Source organism: Beta vulgaris, chromosome 9 (genome assembly GCF_026745355.1).
Source record: "Beta vulgaris subsp. vulgaris cultivar EL10 chromosome 9, EL10.2, whole genome shotgun sequence".
NCBI lineage: Eukaryota > Viridiplantae > Streptophyta > Magnoliopsida > Caryophyllales > Amaranthaceae > Beta > Beta vulgaris.
The window spans coordinates 54,747,924-54,767,941 of NC_079210.1; the positions used below are offsets into that span (position 1 = coordinate 54,747,924).

Below are 20,018 nucleotides of genomic sequence, written 5' to 3' on the forward strand. Positions count from 1 at the left end.
CAAATGAGTTCGCGTAAGTTTAGATTTCAGTTTTGATAAGTCCAAAAGCTCAGTCAAGAGACACACTGTTAGTATCTTCTTTCTTACAAGGAGTTGGAAGTCGGAATATCTTTCATTTATACTAGTAGATTCTGACTTCATAGTTTATATAATGTTACAGATTTCCTTTTTCTGAATTCTGGGTTGTCCAGAGAAAGAGCTAAAGCACAAAAATCAATTACAAGTCAAAACGAGTATATATTTACTAGGAATGATACATATGAACATCAGACATAAGATATCCAAAGTTTGTTATCAAGCAACAGCCATTTGTATGTAGGAACAACTATAAGATATCCAAAGTTTTCACGGAAGCCAACTTTTTAATTTTTTTTTTTTGGTAAAGCCAGCTTCCTAAAATTTTTGGAGCAATTTTTTTTAACTATATATATGTGTGTTTGAGAATCTGGATAGAGTTTCCTAGCACCAGAGAAAAGACAGCCCATCTAACCTAATGTTACATCATAGACATAATCAAGTGCAATGAGTGAGGTAAAAAATTGCCTCATGAAAAATAATAAAACCTCAGCATCTGGGTCCTTGATATACCAAATGTATGCGTTCACAAGAACATGTTACATACGATTTGCAAGTATTGACAGTGACAGAGAATTCAATATGAGCCAAGTTATAAATCCAGTACTTAAGGACAAGCTTGAGAAAAGCCCTCATGTTGTTCAGGTGAAGCATCACCCTCATGACCAACATGTGGGCCGAAAAAATGAGCATGAAGCTAAGACATCAGAAGGGTTATTTGGCATTGCTTAGCTGAGAAAACAAAGCCATGTGATCACAGTCTCCAGTTAGGTGGGTCTGTTTTGAGCACCTCAAGCTTCCAGTTAACAGGGCAATTCATCTATTATAAATAGCGTCTTAGGCCTTCCGCAATTGTATCAGACTTAACTTGCAAAGCCAAATACAATCTTAGCTCCCAATTTTCAACATCTTCTCACTTCCTTAACATAAAATGGCAATCCGATTTCCTTCTGTACTGTCTAATGCAAAGCAAATTCTTACTAAAAATCAGCAAGTAGTTCCAAAGGGGCATGTCCCAGTATATGTGGGAGAGCAAGCTGATAAGAAAAGACATCTGGTGCCACTTTCATACTTGAGTCACCCTGTATTCCAAGACTTGCTACAGCGCGCTGAGGAAGAGTTCGGCTTTAATCATCCTATGGGTGCTCTTACCATTCCTTGCACTGAAGAAATGTTCTTTAATCTTACTTCTGAACTTAGGTGCTTATAGAAATACAACAGGATGTTTCACTTGTTGCTCTAATTTTTTGTGGGTTCTTTAGATCTAGTTTTACCCAGAAAACGTTGTACAGGATGATGATGTAACTTTTTCCCTCATCTGGATCATTCAGTGGGGTGGTACTCATTAATTAGAAATTCATTGATTCACTTTTCAATATTCCTGAAGTGTCAGATTTCAGAGATTTATTTCTAATTTATGTCCTGCAGTGATTTTGAATTTCCTGATACTTTAAAACATAATGGTATACATAACTAGCCAGGATGGAATACTATCTTATCCGACCTAACATAATCTAATCAGTGTAAAACTATCTTTAATTTTCTTGTCCAGCCTCATATAATCAAGAACACATCTTTGATCGCGCATAACTACCTTATTCAGCCTGCTTTCCAGATCAAGATTTGCTCCACCGAGCTGAAGCAGAGATTTAAGTTCAATCATTTCGACGGTCAAATCATTGTATGCAGAAAGCAAAGCTTTAACTACCTTCCTTGCATTAAATTTTCCAATATCTACCACTATGACAGTAACTACCATACTTATGTCTAAAGCTTGGATTTAGCTCGACGACAGATGAAGAAGAAAAGATAAAAGTTTTTAATATAATTCTCATTCCTCATCTCCACACTGGATAATAATCTGTTTATTTGAAATGAATATTGTGTTAACGTGATTAGGAAAAAGAGATCAGTATAGCTTGCCTATTTTCAGTGAAACACAATGCTATTCCAAGTTCCAACTGATAATTGAACTAACAAACAACTAAATCATGTTCCGTGCAAATTCAGAATCTAGATTGTAAAATTTGTCCATATTAATGATAATAAGTCCAGCATCACTTACACTATATGACATCCACTCCGTTTTGACATTAAAGTTCTTGTAATAGCACCTGTCATTGGTTCAATGCCTCAGGTTAAATCATGATTATGTCCAGCATCACTTACACTTTATCACTTAACAAAGGGAAGGGTTAGCCAGCTTGCTCTTGACCTTCCTAATCTTCAAAGAGTTCTTTTGACCTTCGGACAATATCATCTATCTAACTATATTAATCCCCGTACAACACACCATTTTAAGATCTTTCTGGGGTACTTCAAGCAATGTGGTGTGCAACTTCTAAAATCCGAATGTGGAAATAATTATAGCTTGACTTACTCAGCAGCATAGTCAATATCCAACTAACCAAGTTGATCGAAGCTACATTGTTAGATAAGGCAACTATATACTTAACTGTTGCTCGACAAAGTAGTCAATGACTCAATAAACAATGGTTTTGGGAACTATATTCTGAACATGTCGCCTCATATAATTGAGTACAAGTGTACAACTTTAAGCTAAACCAATATAGGTGGCGAGACAAGCAGATCAAACTGAATCATATCTTAATTGATAGCTGGTAGTCTGGGTCCTGATGTTTACCCCCAGTTTATACAACATACACATGGGTATGCTGCCAAGATGATATACATATGAGGTAGAGAACCTATGGCCTAAGAAAACAAAGTTAAGTGAGAGCCTTAACTAAGTGGGTCATCCATTTTCGTCCACAATACTTTAGTTGTGGGAATTCACTTCTAGCATAAATAGCTACCAAAGCCTTTGAAATTGCATCAAGCTCAAAATTCCACCCCCTACAAAGAGCTACAAAAAAATCCCATTTTCTTTCTCTTGTGAAGTTTCCTCCCAAATACTACATATGGCTATTCGTATCCCTTTTGTGCTCGCTCATGCAAAGCGTATTCTTTCCAAAAATCAGCAAGTAGTTCCAAAAGGTTATATCCCAGTTTATGTAGGAGAACAAGCTGAAAAGAAAAGATATGTGGTACCACTTTCATACTTAAGCCACCCTACATTCCAAAACTTGCTACAAAGTGCTGAAGAAGAGTTTGGGTTTAATCATTCTATGGGAGTTTTGACGATTCCTTGCACTATTGAAACTTTCTCTAAACTGACATCTCAACTGCAATGCTAAAGAGAAACGACATCAAGAACAGCCACCAAAGCTTCATAGATGGTTCTAAATTCTAATCACTTTTTTGCTTGAAGAAGTTTAGTAACCTAGGACAAATTAACACTGTATAGAATACAATGTACTTTTCCCCCATCTGCATCATTCAAAGGGGTGGCTTTTAATATACTTTTTGAATGACTCAGATTCTGGATTACAATTCCCTGATTTCTCTTCTTTTTAGTTAACAAGTTTTGGTTAACTATTGCCTTTACTTCTATATTCTCTATCCTCATGGTCCTGCAGTTTTTTTTTTATACAGAATAGCAAACCTGTTTGCAGCATTTCTGCAGTTTCCTCATGGTTCACTTGTGAATTTTAGAATTCAGAATTTCAGATGTAATCCATAGGAAACATGTACAGAGAGATGATCTAACTTCCTTCCCCCTCTGGGTCACTCAGTGAGGTGTTACTAAAGTCCAGAAATTCTTCTGTTTTCAGATTATATTTACTTGCCTATTTTCTAAATTTCCTAGTGTGAGTATTCATAGATTTGGTTCTTATTGTAATTTCTGCGGAAATTTTGCGTTTCCAGATACTTATAATCAAAATGACTGTTGGAAAACCATCTTTCCTTGTCCAGCCTCATATAATTAAAAAAAAAAAAAAGCATTTCTCATCAGTAAAAAACTATCGTTTCTTATCCAGACGAACTCATCAGTGTGAAAGACAATGTAACTATTCTGTGCAGCGAGGAAAGATTGAACTATCTTACTTACATTTGAACTTTGAGGTTAGCTCAATGACTGCTGAAGAAGACATTATATCATTTCCGAATCTGCAAATTGGCTAGTAGTATTTTATGAAAAAACTGTGCGAATATGACTTGGAAAAAGAGATCAGTAAAGCTTGCCTATCTTCAGTCGAACACATTGCTAATCCAACTGATAAACTGGAACTCAGATACCTAACATGAGAGATCCAAGGAACAAACATAAAGTACTAAATCATGCTACTAAGAAGTCTAGAATCCAGATTATCAAAGTATGTCCATCTGAATAATTAATAACAATCCAGCGTAACTACCTGCACAACATCACAGTTCTTGTAAATAACCCCCGCCGTATTGTAGATTCCTACTCCCCTATCTGAAGTCCTGAACCCACTTATATGATCTATTATCAGCTATTGTTATTTTGTTGATCCACTATGAAAAAGCAAGGGTCAGACTTCAGACAGCTTGCAATGTCCATCTTAACCGTCTGAGACATATCCTGATTAGTACTTCAAACGGGCTTATTTTTTCGTTTATGACCAGACTTTTCTTTCTACTTTGAACAATGTGTTGAGTTGCTCTTCAGAGTAGTTAGTATCAAAAAAATCCAAGTTGATTGAAGCAATATTTTCGAAAACGAAAACTATATATACTCAACATGTTGCTTGGCAGAGTAGTCAATTTCTTTTTTTTCTTGAATCATGACACAGGTGGTTACAGAAACTATGAATTGAATATTTTGCCAAATTAAATTCAGTACAAGTGTACAACTACAACCAAATTAAATTTAGTACAACTACAAGATAAGCAACACAGGTGAGACAACAAGTAAATCAAAACGAATCGTACCTCAATTGGCATCGGGTGATCCGGGTCCTGATGTTTACACAAGTATATGACATTCACATGGGCATGCTGGAATGCTGCCAAGACTAGTTAAATATGAGATTGAGAAGTTCTCAAAACAAAGGCATGTGAGAACCTTAATTAGGTGGGTCATCCATTTTCATCCACAAAATTTCTCCCTACATCTCTAAGATATCACATTCACCTCTACTCCTCTAGTATAAATAGCTGCATATGCCTTTGGAATTGCATCACATTCAAACCTTATCTCCTGCAAAGAGCCGAATTCCATCCTAGCCTTTTCTTTTACATCTCTGATATTCCTCTCTTACTGTCTCAATTCCCTCCCAACAACATGGCTATTCGTCTCCCTTCTGTTCTCTCAACAGCAAAGCAAATTCTTACCAAAAATCAGCAAGTAGTTCCAAAGGGGTACGTCCCAGTTTACGTAGGAGAACAAGCTGAAAAGAAGAGATATGTGGTGCCACTTTCTTACTTAAGCCACCCTACATTCCAGAACTTGCTACAACGTGCTGAAGAGGAGTTCGGGTTTAATCATCCTATGGGTTGTCTGACGATTCCTTGCACCACAGAAACGTTCTTTCAACTAACTTCTGAACTGAAATGCTAATGGAAAGATATGAAGAGCAACAACTATGTTCCAATGGCCGTTCTAATTATTTTTTGATCATCATTTTTTCTTGATGAAGTTTATTAACATAGGACAATTTAACACTGTACAAAATACAATGTAATTTTCCCCCAATCTGCATCATTCAGAGGGGTGGCCTTTAATATCAAGAACTCAGATTTTGGATAACTACTGTCTTTAGTCTTCTAAAGTTTCTACTGCCTGTCGTTATGGTTATGGTCCTGCAGCAGTTCTACAGTTTCTAATTTCTAGCACAAACAAAAAATCAGCTTAAAAGATATATATATATACATATTTGTAATCATAAAAGAATTAGCTTCTGTTTAGTTTTTGGACAATCTACACTCTTTTGGCGAACTAGGATTCAGATTTTATTTTCTTTGAATGATATGACATTGCAAGCAACTTGAGAAAACAATTACAGAAAGACCTCTACTGAAGGTTCACTAATTCTCGAATGTTACACTATGTAACAATGTCTCCCCCATCGGCCATCGGTTGAATCAGATGTATCTCTGATCACTACATTAGTATCATTTTCCTGATGCATCAAAATTCCATGGCATATCCTCTCTAAATGTGACGTTCTCCTAGCCGTCACATTCTCAGCACTCATTCTTCGCTTGTGACTGAGTAAACTTGGTACCCTCTATCTGATTCAATACTAAGTCATATTATTCTACCTGAACCTACATATTAAAACATTCTTAGGTTCAAGGAAATATTAATATCTTGGTGCAACGTTACTAAGGATCTTACACACTAAGCGTTTCTGGGTGCACAAATGTCATTCATCTGCGCAGGCATGTCCAGTGTTACCTAATTCACTATCTAATTTGCCTTTTGAATTCGCCAATTCACCCAAAATGAGCCAAAAAATGAACCAAAACCGACCATAATTCGCTTTTCACAATTCGCAATTCGCGGGGGATTAGGGAATTAGGTAACACTGGTTTGTCAATCTGAAGATACACATGGAGTTTTAACCTGAGGCCATGACCTCATTGGTGAATACACCAGTAATGCTCGGATACCACGGCAAATATGATGGTTAGACTAGGGTATTAATAAGTTAGTAAAATCTAGGTGTCTAAGAGTAGAACAAGAGTTCTTACTTGTACAGATCAACTACGTTCATTCACATGGACATGTTACTTATCATTTGATTGACAAACCACATAATATGCACCTGGATATATGTGAGTACTAAAGGACTAGGCTGATGAAGGAACTTACATCGTACAAGTGAAGCCACCTTTTCAAAAGCACCATGTGGATTGAATTTGAGGCAATGTGTGCCAAGAGAGAGGGGAAATCCATGTGAGAGCCTTGATTAAGCGGGTCATTTTCAGAGCTCCATTAGACATAATATCCCACTGCAGGTCCCAGAAAAAGCCGGATAGCTTCCGAGTCTTTGCTAAATCCAAATTCTTCCGAAAATTGAGCATCTTGTCAATCTACTTATCCTACACGGTTTTGTTTGCATTAATGGTAATCCATCTCCCTTCCATACTCTCTAATGTAGAGAAGATTATCACAAAAAATCAGCAAGTTTTGCATGTTCCAGGGAAATCACAGTTTATGTGGGAGAACAAGCTAACAAGAAGAGATAGGCAGCGTGCTGATAAAGAATTCAGGTTCAATCATCCTATGGGCACTCACTCACTCAGCACTCTTACCATTCCTTGCACTGGAGAAATTTCTTCAAACTTCCAAACTTAAGTGCTAATTGAACAAGATGAAGTACAACATATAATGATATGTTTCACTTGATTGATCTAATTTTGTTGGTTTTTTGTTATCTTATTCATACCCACAGACACAGTGTACATAACTTTTTTCGCATTTCTGCATCATTAAGTAGGGCGTTTCTCAGTATGTATTTATAAATTCTTTGTATCAGTTCTCAGATTAAAATTGCCTTGTTCAGTTTTTCAGTTTCCCAATTGTGATACATAAAAGTTCAACCAACTATTTTGCATTTTCTATTACTCTTTCACTGGTACAAAACTTAACATAAATTGTCGAACGAAATCCCAAATCCAACTTAGCGAACACAAAAGCTTCATAGGCCACTAGTAGTGACTAGTGAGTGGAAAAGCAAAAAGTTAGGATTAGCAGAGACAAACTCATAATCAACTGATCCAGATATAAAGACGGATAAACAAGTCGAACATTAACAATTGCTATCAGAAATGATTGGTTTGGCTATCTATACCATAAAATTGATATTAGAATTGATCACCCATTCATCTCCTCTTATCTGCTTTATCATGTCTTTATCTATATCTGTTATTCATATATAATCATATCAAAGTCATTAGCCACCAAGCCAACTTGGAACATTTTTCGGACAAATTCTTGGTCAATGAGCAACAGATAGGCAGGACTGAGGACATATCCATTACTAAATGACATATCGACATCATAGAATTCAGAATATTAATCAATTTATTCAAGCTGAAGCTACATATTCAGACAATCAGTATATAAAGTCAAGGTCGCAAGCACACATAAGTGGCCATGGAAACTATAACATATTGTCTGAGATGATTGAGTACAACTATGAGATAAATCATTATAGGATGAGGTAACAATGTGATCAAGATTGGTCACACTTAGATTAGGAAGGAAAACAATTATTAGTACCATCCAGGGGGGTCCCGAAATGTACATAGAATATGACATTCACATGGTCATGTGCCATATTTAGTCTTCGATTAACAGGGATTGAAACAGACAGAGCAACAAATAGGAGCCTGATATAAAAAGATAAGACTGGTACCAATACTAGTGTTACAGGGTTGATTAGGTTTTGTGGTGGAGCATATCCCTTAAGGGAAACATGTGGACCAAGATAATGCAATATTGATAGAGAAGACAGAAGAAAGGCTAAGAAACAAAGCCATGTGAGAAAACTTTTTAGCTTGATTTATGAGGTGGGTCATCTATTTCTATCTTAGCTTGATTCTCTAAACCTCTGAGATATATGATCAATATCCGCTGTAGTATAAATAGCTATCTAAAGCTTTGAAAATTTCATCACACTCAAAATCGAAAAGCTTCTGTTTAGCAAAAATTCAATATTATCACACTCAAAGGATTAAAACATCTCCTTAGTTTTCTCCCTTTTGAAAGATTTCATTACAACGATGGCTATTCGATTCCCTTCTGTCGTCTCTAATACAAAGCAAATTCGTGCCAAAAATCAACAAGCTGCAGTACCAAAAGGGTGTGTACCAATTTGTGTAGGTGATCAAGCTGATAAGAAACGATATGTGGTGCCAGTTTCTTACTTGAGCCACCCAGCGTTTCAAGACTTGTTACAACGCGCTGAAGAAGAGTTCGGGTTTAATCATCCTATGGGTGGTCTCACGATTCCTTGCTCTGAAGAAACATTCATGGAACTAACTTCTGAACTGAAGTGCTAACCATTCATGGAACTAATTTCTGAACTGAAGTGCTAACCAGATGAAATGAAGAACAGAGATGTTTTACTTACTGTTCTTAATTTTTTGTGGGAGTTTTTACTTACAGATGTATTCTCCCAGGACAAATTAACATTGTACAGATATACAATTTTGCCCATCTGCATCATTCAGATGAGTGGTTCTTAATATATTTTCTAATGGACTCACTTTCGTATGAAAATTGCCATAACTTTCAGTCTTCTTGTTTTAGTTGTCTTCTTTCATAATCTGCAACAGTTCTCCAGTTTCTGTTACTTCCGAACCAAATTATTCGAATGCGACTCACAAAGGGAAAACTACGGGACTTCCTTAACAGTTAACACATGAAATTTTGATCTCACTATTTCTCATCTTAATTAGCACTAGCCAACTCCTTATAACTGAATCAACTAAGTACCTTCTTCCTTATCCTTTGTCCATCAGTATAAGTAAAATGATGATATTGACTCGACTACCAGGAGTCTGATGAACTTCATATATGCTACTCCCTCCGTCCAATTTAGTTGTCAGATAATTTCCTTCTTCCTTATTCTTTGTCAATAAGCTCTGATAAGTTCAAATGAGTTCGGCAAAGTTAAGGTCAAGAGAACACATAAGGAGTCAGAAGTCGCGATATCTTTCATATAGTAAAGAATGACTTCATATGATGTTACAGATCGATTTCCTAGTTCTGTGTTGTCCAGAGAAAGATTTAAAGCACAAAAATCCCGTAAAAGTTAAAAATGAATATATATTTATTAGGAAATATACATATGAACATGAGACATAATAATCCCAAAATTTGTTATCAGGCAACACCCTTTTGTAAGTAAAAACAACTATTCACTACCAACTTACCAAGGCATCTATGAGAATTAAACTACGTTTTCAGGAAGCCAACTTCCTAATTTTTTGGTAAAGCCAACTTCCTATTTTGTGGTGTAAATTGTTGGAGCAAAAGTTTTAACTATATTTAGGAGTTTGAGAGTCAGATAGAGGTTGATTGCACCAGAGCAAAGAAGGTCCAGCTAACCTCATGTTACATCATAGTCAAGTGCAATCAGTGAGGTAACAAGTTGCCTAATGGAAAATAATAAAACCTCAGCATCTGGGTCCTTGATATACCAAATGTATGCGTTCACGAGAACATGTCACATATCATATGCAAGTATTGATAGTGATATAGATTCAATAGGAGCCAAGAAATAAATCCAGTACTTGAAGGACAAGCTTGAGAAAAGCCCTCATGTAGTTCAGGTGAAGCATCACCCTCATGACCAGCATGTGGGCCGAGATAATTAGCATCAAGCTACATACATCAGAAGGGTTTGGCATTGCTTAGCTAAGAAAACAAAGCCATGTGATCGGATTCTCCAATTAGGTGGGTCTCTTTTGAGCACTTCAAGCTTTCTGTTAACAGGGCAATTCATCTATTATAAATAGGTTCAACGGCCCTTCGCAATCGCATCATTCTCAACTTGCAAAATCCATATACAATCCTAGCTCTCAAGTTTCAACATCTTCTCACTTTCTTTACATAAAATGGCAATCCGGTTTCCTTCTGTACTGTCTACTGCAAAGCAAATTCTTACTAAAAATCAGCAAGTAGTTCCAAAGAGGCATGTCCCAGTATATGTGGGAGAGCAAGCTGATAAGAAAAGACATGTGGTGCCACTTTCATACTTGAGTCACCCTGTATTCCAAGACTTGCTACAGCGCGCTGAGGAAGAGTTCGGGTTTAATCATCCCATGGGTGCTCTTACCATTCCTTGCACTGAAGAAATGTTCTTTAATCTTACTTCTGAACTCAGGTGCTAATAGAAATACAACAGGATGTTTCACTTGTTGCTCAGATTTTTTTTGGGTTTTATTAGATCTAGATTTACCCAGAAAACGTTGTACAGAATGATGTAACTTTTTCCCTCATCTGAATCATTTCAGTGGGTGGTACTCATTAATTAGAAATTCATTGATTCAACTTTCAGATCATATCTATTTGCAATAATTTGCCTGATATTAAATTTTAAGATTTCAGAGATTTGGTTTTAATTTAAGTCCTGCAGTAATTTCGAATTTCCCGACACTTTACAACAAAATTGTAACTCCTCCATTCTGAAATAAGTGTTACACTTCTCTCAAAAAGCTCTCACATAAAACTATAAAAGAGAGAATTGTTTATTTCAGAACGGAGGAAGTATAATATAACTAGCGACTAGTGAGAATGAAATACTCTATTTCCTTATCCAATCTGACATAATCTAATTAGTGTAAAACTATCTTTAGTTGTCCAGCCTCATATAATCAAGAACACATCTTTGATCAGTGCAACACTGACCTTTCCATATCCAGCCTGCTTTCCAGATCAAGATTTGCCTCGCCGAGCTGAAGTGAAGATTTAAAGTTCAATCATTTCAAGGACAATCTTATCATTGTATGCAGAAAGCAAAGCTTTAACTAACTACCTTAGGTTAAAATTTTGAATTTCTAGCTGAATGACAGTAACTAACTACCGTTGTTCCTGTCTAAAGTTTGGATTCAGCTCGATGACAGATGAAGAAGAAAATATCTTTAAATTTTTTAAACATAATTCTTATTCCTCAATCTTTACACTGGATAATACTGTGTTTATTTTGTGTTAACATGATTAAGAAGAAGAGATCAGTATAGCTTGCCTATTTTAAGTCAAACACAATGCTATTCCAACTGATTAAATTGAACCAACAAACAAGTAAATCATGTTTCGTGCAAGTTACCAAGGATGTTTTGGTCAAGTCGTTAAGATTAAGGTGCTGTGAACGATAGGTCACAGGTTCGAATCCCCCCTCCCCTTCTTTGTACTCTGTACTGTCTTCATGGCTCATATGGATTAAAAAAAAATGTTTCGTGCAAGTTCAGAATCCAGATTATCAAATTTGTCCACATTAATGATAATAAGTGCAGCATCACTTACACTTTATGACATCAACTCCTTTCGTTTTGACATTAAAGTTCTTGTAATAGCACCTGCCATTGGTTCAATGCCTCAGGAAGAAATTTTGCTTTAGTTTGACATACCAAGCAAGTAAAGAAAACATTATAATAGCTTGACATTCTCACTTTTGCCATGTCACTTAGCAAAGGGAAGAGTCAGCCAGCTTGCTCTGACCTTCCTAATCTTCCAAGAGCTCTTTTGACCTTTGGACAATACCATCTATCTTACTATATCAATCCCCAGAGAACACACCATTTTAAGATCTTTCCGAGGTACTTCAAACAATGTGATGTGCAACTTCTAAGTCCGAATATGGAAAGAATTATAGCTAGCAAGTTGATGGAAGCTACATGGTTAGATAAGGCAACTATACACTCAACGTGTTGCTCGACAAAGTAGTCAATGACTTAATAAACAATGGTTTGGGGAACTATATTTTGAACATGTCGCCTCATATAATTGGGTAAAAGTGTACAACTTTAAGCTAAAGCAATGTAGGTGGTGAGACAAGCAGATCAAACTGAATCATACCTCAATTGATAGCTGGTAGTCTGGGCCCTGATGTTTACTCCAGTTTATACAACATTCGCATGGGTATGCTGCCAAGGTTAAATGCATATGAGATAGAGAAGCTAACAAAAAAAAGGCAAGTGGGAGCATTAACTAAGTGGGTCATCCATTTTCATCCACAATATTTCTCCCTAGATCTCCCTAGATCTGTAAGGATTTGAATTGTGGGAATTCACTTCTAGCATAAATAGCTAGCAGAGCCTTTGAAATTGCATCAAACTCAAAACTCCACCCCCTACAAAGAGTTACAAAAAGCCCATTTCCTTTCTCTTGTCAAGTTTCCTCCCAAATACTACATATGGCTATTCGTTTCCCTTCTGTGTTCGCTCATGCAAGGCATATTCTTTCCAAAAATCAGCAAGTAGTTCCAAAAGGATATATCCCAGTTTATGTAGGAGAACAAGCTGAAAAGAAAAGATATGTGGTACCACTTTCATACTTAAGCCACCCTACATTCCAAAACTTGCTACAAAGTGCTGAAGAAGAGTTTGGGTTTAATCATTTTATGGGTGTTTTGACGATTCCTCGCACTACTGAAACTTTCTCCAAACTGACATCTGAACTGCAATGCTAATGAGAAGACATGAAGAACAGCCAGCAAAGCTTCATGGATTGTTCTAGTCACTTTTTTGCTTAAAGAAGTTTATTAACCTAGGACAAATTAACACTGTATAGAATACAATGTACTTTTTCCCCCCATCTGCATCATTCAAAGGGGTGGCTTTTAATATACTTTTTGAATGACTCGGTTTCTGGATTACAATATCTTGATATCTCTGTTTTCTAGTTAACAAGTATTGGCTAACTATTGCCTTTAGTTCTATATTCTCTATCCTCATGGTCCTGCAGCAGTCCTGCAGTTTTTAATACTGAATGTCAAACTGGTTTTGCTGCATTTCTGCAGTTTCCTCATGGTTTACTTTCATCTCTAAAGTTTGTGGCTTCTAGATGTAATCCATAGGAAACATTTACAGAGAGATGATCTACCACCCTCCCCCCTCTTGGTTACTCAGTGAGTGAGGTGTTACTAATGTTCAGAAATTCATAGATTATGTTCTCAGATGATATGTAATTGTCTATTTTCTAAATTTCCCAGTGTCAGTATTCAGAGATTTGGTTCCTACTGTAATTTCTGCAGAAATTTTGCGTTTCCTGATACTTATATTCAAAATGACTATTGGAAAACCATCTTTCCTTGTCCAGCCTCATATAAGTAAAAAAAAAAAAAAAAAAAAAAAACACATTTCTAATCAGTATAAAACTATCGTTTCTTATCCAGACTTCTGTCCACTCAATACGATCTCATAAGTGTAAAGGATGGCCTAACTATTGTATGCAGTGAGCAAAACTTGAACAATCTTATATTAGTTAGCTCAATGACAGATGAAAAAGACATTATATTGTTTCTGAATCTGCAAATTGGCTAAAAGTATATTTTATCAAAAAAATTGTGTGAATGTGACTAGGAGAAAGAGATCAGTTAAGCTCGCCTATCTTAAGTCGAACACATTGCTAATCCAACAGAGAAACTGGAATTTAGGTACCTAACATGAGAGATCCGAGGTACAAAAATAACTTACTAAATCATGCTATTAAGAAGTCTAGAATCCAGACTACCGAAATATGACCATTAGAATAAGTATAAATCCAGGCATAACTATGAGATCACAGTTCTTGTAATTAAATAGCAACTGCAGTTTTTCAGATTCCTCTCTGGTTTGAAATAAACAGATGCAATAAGAAAAAAAAAACAATTTCAACTCCTGATATTCCTACTCCCTGATCTGAAGTCCTGAACCCACTTATATGATCTATTATCAACTATTGTTACTTTGTTAATTCACTATGAAAAGGTAAGGGTCCGAACTCTCTGTTTGCAATGTCCATCCTAAGTTCCTAACCTTCTAAGGAGTCGTTTGGTTCACTATTTTTGGGTTTCAAGAAACGGAATCAATTATCGATTCCCTTTCTTTTTGTTTGGTTCAAGCCCTCATCAATCCCTTACCATTACTTGATGGTAATGGATCCCCTCAATTTGTTACCTTCCCTCCCCCTCAAGTAACAAAATCCATTACTTGAAGTTAATGGTTACTCTTCATTTCCATTCCTTAGCTTGAACCAAACACTCAATAAAGGTAACCATTTTTGTTACCATTCCCCTTCTCTATTTGTATCCATTCAATATCTTGAACCAAACGACTCCTAAGACTTGTCCTGACTAGCACTTCAATAGGCTTATTTCGTCAAAGAACACCCTCCACCTTTCGGACACGATATTTTATCTGTTTTCTCTTGGGACTGGACCTTTCTGTGTACTTTGAACAATGTGTTCAACTTGCTCTTCAGAGTAGTCAGTATCGAAAAAACATCCAAGTTGATTGAAGCTATTTTCGAAAACGAAAACTATATATACTTAACATGTTGCTTGGCAGATTAGTCAATTTCTTCTTTTCATAAATCATTACATAGGTGGTTATGGAAACTATGAATTGAACATATTGCCAAATTAAATTCAGTACAAATGTACAACTACAAGATAAGCAACACAGATGAGACAACAAGTAAATCAAAACGAATCGTACCTCAATTGGCATCTGGTGATCCGGGTCCTGATGTTTACACAAGTATATGACATTCACATGGGCTTGCTGGAATGCTGCCAAGACTAGTTAAATATGAGATTGAGAAGCTCATAAAACAAAGGCATGTGAGAGCCTTAATTAGGTGGGTCATCCATTTTCATCCACAAAATTTCTCCCTACATCTCTAAGATATCACATTCACCTCTAGTATAAATAGCTGCAGAAGCCTTTGGAATTGCATCACATTCAAAACATATCTCCTGCAAAGAGCCGAATTCCATCCGAGTCTATTCTTTTACATCTCTAATTTTCCTCTCTTACTTGCTCAGTTCCCTCCCAACAACATGGCTATTCGTTTCCCTTCTGTTCTCTCAACAGCAAAGCAAATTCTTACCAAAAATCAGCAAGTAGTTCCAAAGGGATACGTCCCAGTTTATGTAGGAGAACAAGCTGAAAAGAAGAGATATGTGGTACCACTTTCTTACTTGAGCCACCCCACATTCCAGAACTTGCTACAACGCGCTGAAGAGGAGTTCGGGTTTAATCATCCTATGGGTTGTCTGACAATTCCTTGCACCACAGAAACATTTTTTCAACTAACTTCTGAACTGAAATGCTAATGGAAAGATATGAAGAGCAACCAGCAATGTTCTAATGACCGTTCTAATTATTTTTGGAGCATGATTTTTTCTTGATGAGGTTTTATTAACATAGGATAAATTAACACTGTACAAAATACAATGTATTTTTCCCCCAATCTGCATTATTCAGAGGGGTGGCCTTTAATATATATTTTAAGAACTCAGATTACGCAAAACAACCGTCTTTATTAGTCTTCTAAATTATCTATTGCCTGTCCTTATGGTCATGGTCCTGCAGCAGTTCTACAGTTTCTAACAAAAACAAGTGAAACAACAAACCAGGTTAAATGATATATATTTCAATATATGCAAGTATAAAAGAATGAGCTTCTGCTTAGTTTTGGACGATCTACACTCTTTTGGCAAACCAGGATTCGAAAAATTGCAAAAATATTACATTAAAGGCAACTCAAGAAAACAATAATAGAAAGACCTCTTTTGAAGGTCCCCTAATTCTTTAATGTTACACAATGTATCTCTGATGACTACGTTATCATTTTTCCTGATGCATCAAGATCTCAGGGCCTATCATCTGTGATATGACTTTCTCCAAGCCGTCGAATTCTCAGCACTCATTCTTCGCTTGTGACTGAGTCAACTTGGTACCCTCTCCCTCATTCATCACTAACTCATATTAGTCTGCTTGAACCTCAAACTTATGTTCAAACAAATATAAATGTCTTGTTGTGACGTTAATAAGGAAATTACAACACTAAGCGTTTCTATTTCTGGGTGAGCAGATGTCAATCATCTGCGCAGGCTTGTCAATCTAAAGATATACTCCCTCCATTTCGTTTTAAATGCAACAAATTGGTATTATTTGTGAGATATAAAATATTCATTTGTTGCATTTAAAACGAAACAGAGGAAGTACTACATTTAAGCAGGGATATGGGATTTTAACCAGAGGCATAATAATGTACCAGATACTTCAATGTTAACTATTAAGCCTTGACCTCATCGGTGAATATACTAGTAACACACGAATACCAACTAGGTGTCTAATCGTCGAACATGAGTTCGTTCTTGTACATACCAACTATGTGCATTCACATGGAAATGCTATCATTAGATTGACAAACCACCTAATATGCATATGGATATATATGCAGTACTAAAGGACTAGGCTAATGAACGAACTTACATCGTACAAGTGAAACCTCCTTTTCGAAAGCACCATGTGGATCAAATTTGAGGCTGTGTGTGAAGAGAGAGGCTTGATGTTTCTAAGCTAACAAAGCAAATCCATGTGAGAGCCTTGATTAAGGGGGTCATGTTCAGAGCTCCATTAGACATATTTCCCGCTACAGGTCCCAGAAAAAGCCGAATAGCTTCCCGAGTCATTGCTAAATCACAATTCCTCCCAAACTTGACCATCTTGTCAATCTCCTTCTCTCCCTTCCGTACTCTCTAATGCAAAGAAGATTACGGCAAAAAATCTGCAAGTAGTTCTGAAAGGGCACATCCGAGTTTCTGTGGGAGAACAAGCAGACAAGAAGAGATATGTACTCCCCCTTCAGCCATACTGCTTGCTATAGCATGCTGACGAAGAGTTTGGGTTCAATCATCCTATGGCCACTCTCACCATTCCTTGCACCAAAGAAATTTCTTCAAACTAACTTCTAAACTTAAGTGCTAAGTGGACAAGATGAAGTACAACGAATAACGATATGATTCATCTGTTGATTCTTCTAATTTTCTTGGTTTTTTGTTCTCTTACTGACACCGACAGACACAGTGTACATAACTTTTTTCTCCCTTCTGCATCATTAAGTAGGGCGTTTCTCGTTATCTATTTATAAATTCACTGGTTCAGTTCTCAGATTACAATTGTCTTGTTTTCGGTTTTTCAGTTTCTCAGTTGTGAATCATAAAAGTCCAACCAACTATTTTGCATTTTGAATCATTCTTCCACTGGTACAAAGTTTAACATTGCATTAATTTTCGACCGAAAGCCCCAAAGCCAATGCCAGAGAACAGAAACCACTAGCAGTGAATGGAAAAGCTACAAGTTAGGATTAGCATAGACAAACTCATAATCAACTAATCCAGATATAAGGACTGATAAGCAAGTCAATCATTAACAATTGCTATCAGAAATTATTGGTTTGGCTATCTATACCATAAAATTGACTTCAGAATTGATCACCCATCTATCTCCTCTTATCTGCTTTATTATGTCTTTATTTGCTACTATTATCCATATAATTATATCTAAGTGATTAGCCACCAAGCCAACTTGGAACATTCCGGACAATTTCCTGGTCATAGAATACAATATATCAATCAAATTATCCAAGCTGAAGCTACATATTCAGACAATCAGTACACAAAGTCAAGGTCGCAAGTATGCAAGTAGTGGATCAACGACACATAAGTGGTTATGGAAACTATTAACATATCGTCTGAGATGATCGATTACAACTATGAGATAAAGCATTATAGGATGAGGTAACAACGTGATCAAGATGGGTCACACTTAGATTAGGAATGAAAACAATTAGTGCCATCCGGGGCCCCGAAAATTTTCGTAGAATATAACATTCACATGGTCATGTACCATATTCAGCCTATGATTTACAGAGACCGAAAGTGACAGAGCAACAAATAGGAGCCTGAAAAAAGATAAGACTAGTTCCAACACTAGTTTTACAGGGTTTATTATGATTGAGGTGGAGCATGTCCCTTAAGGGAAACATGTGGACCAAGAGAATGCAATATTGATAGAGAGGACAGAGGAAAGGCTAAGAAACAAAGCCATGTGAGAAACCTTAGCTTGATGTATGAGGTGGGTCACCAATTCTATCTTCAATATTTTCTCTCAATCTCTGGGACATATGATCAATATCCGGCCTAGTATAAATAGGTACCTAAGGCTTTGCAAATTTCATCACACTCGAAATTCAAAAGCTTCTCTCTAGCAAAAATTCAATATTATCACACTCAAAGGCTTAAAACATCTCCCTAGTTTTCTCTCCTTTGAAAAAGCTTTCATCACAAAGATGGCTATTCGATTCCCTTCTGTTGTCTCCAGTGTAAAGCAAATTCGTGCCAAAAATCAACAAGCAGCAGTACCAAAAGGGTGTGTACCAGTTTATGTAGGTGATCATGCTGATAAGAAACGATATGTGGTGCCACTTTCTTACTTGAGCCACCCTGCATTTCAAGACTTGTTACAACGCGCTGAAGAAGAGTTCGGGTTTAATCATCCTATGGGCGGTCTCACAATCCCTTGTTCTGAAGAAACATTCATGGAACTAACTTCTGAACTGAAGTGCTAACCAGACGAAACGAAGAATAGTCAAAGATGTTTTACTTACTGTTCTTATTTTTTGAGGGAGTTTTTCACATACATATGTATTCTCCCCGGCCAAATTAACATTGTACAGATATACAATTTTCCCCATCTGCATTATTCAGATGAGTGGTTCACAATATTTTTTTCTAATGGACTCAATTTCCTATGAAAATTGCCTCAACTTTCAGCCTTCTTGTTTTAGTTGTATGTTTCTGTAGTCTGCAACAATTCTCCAGTTTCTGTTACTCCCAAACCAATTAAGTTATGCAAATGTGACTCACGAAGGGGAAACTAAAGGACTTCCTTAACAGTTAGCATATGAACTTTTGATGCCAATATCCCTCATCTCAATTAGCACTAGTCAACTCCTTATAACTGAATCAACTCAGTACCTTCTTCCTTATCCTTTGTTCATAAATATATGTAAAACGAGGGATATTGACTCGCTTACCGGAGTCCGAATATCATCATATATACTAGATGACAACACTGTAGAATGCATTATTTTTTATGTTGTTCTTGAAGTTGAATCTACATATTGGACTATAAATAAGGTCAGGTTAAGTGGGTTTTAACAGTTCATGGTGAAATTATGCAAAAGCGTCCACAACAACTGACAGTCATTTACTCTTTAGCACATGAACTTAAGACCAAATGTATACCAGTTTAAAAAATAATAATTATAGTAGAATGGAGACATGAATTTAAAACCGAATGTATAAGGCCAACATGAGATATATTTTTAGGCTTTCAGGAAGCCACTGACCATAAGTTTTTTTTTTCCTTTCCCTGTGAATATCAGCCGGTATTCCAGAGCCGACTATACTCCAACTAATCCAGATTCGAACCAGGTCAAGCCTCAATATGGGGAAAAGCTCGCCCTACAGATGACGCTGCATTGTCGGAGCTTGAACCATTTTGTGTAAATTTTTATTGCAAACGTTGTAACGGAATATCTAAATGTCTGAGAATCGGACTTGGGTTCT

At 36.5% G+C, this 20,018-nt stretch overlaps 4 protein-coding genes across 4 annotated transcripts; all 4 read left to right on the forward strand.

Moving 5' to 3' along the window:
* Positions 1-866: 866 nt before the first annotated feature.
* On the forward strand, positions 867-1,453 carry LOC130590096 (auxin-responsive protein SAUR21-like). Its single transcript, XM_057392029.1, has one exon. The coding sequence runs from the start codon at positions 1,007-1,009 to the stop codon at positions 1,283-1,285; it is 279 nt and encodes a 92-aa protein (XP_057248012.1). The 5' UTR covers positions 867-1,006; the 3' UTR covers positions 1,286-1,453.
* Positions 1,454-8,459: 7,006 nt separating this feature from the next.
* On the forward strand, positions 8,460-9,172 carry LOC104905075 (auxin-responsive protein SAUR21). The gene has a single exon (XM_057391967.1). It carries the CDS (start codon positions 8,674-8,676, stop codon positions 8,950-8,952), a length of 279 nt encoding a protein of 92 aa, XP_057247950.1. The 5' UTR covers positions 8,460-8,673; the 3' UTR covers positions 8,953-9,172.
* Positions 9,173-10,141: 969 nt separating this feature from the next.
* On the forward strand, positions 10,142-10,959 carry LOC104904913 (auxin-responsive protein SAUR21). Its single transcript, XM_010693331.4, has one exon. It carries the CDS (start codon positions 10,513-10,515, stop codon positions 10,786-10,788), a length of 276 nt encoding a protein of 91 aa, XP_010691633.1. The 5' UTR covers positions 10,142-10,512; the 3' UTR covers positions 10,789-10,959.
* A 7,617-nt stretch (positions 10,960-18,576) lies between these two features.
* Positions 18,577-19,213, forward strand: LOC104904914 (auxin-responsive protein SAUR21). Its single transcript, XM_010693333.4, has one exon. The coding sequence runs from the start codon at positions 18,737-18,739 to the stop codon at positions 19,013-19,015; it is 279 nt and encodes a 92-aa protein (XP_010691635.1). The 5' UTR covers positions 18,577-18,736; the 3' UTR covers positions 19,016-19,213.
* The last annotated feature ends 805 nt before the right edge of the window (positions 19,214-20,018 follow it).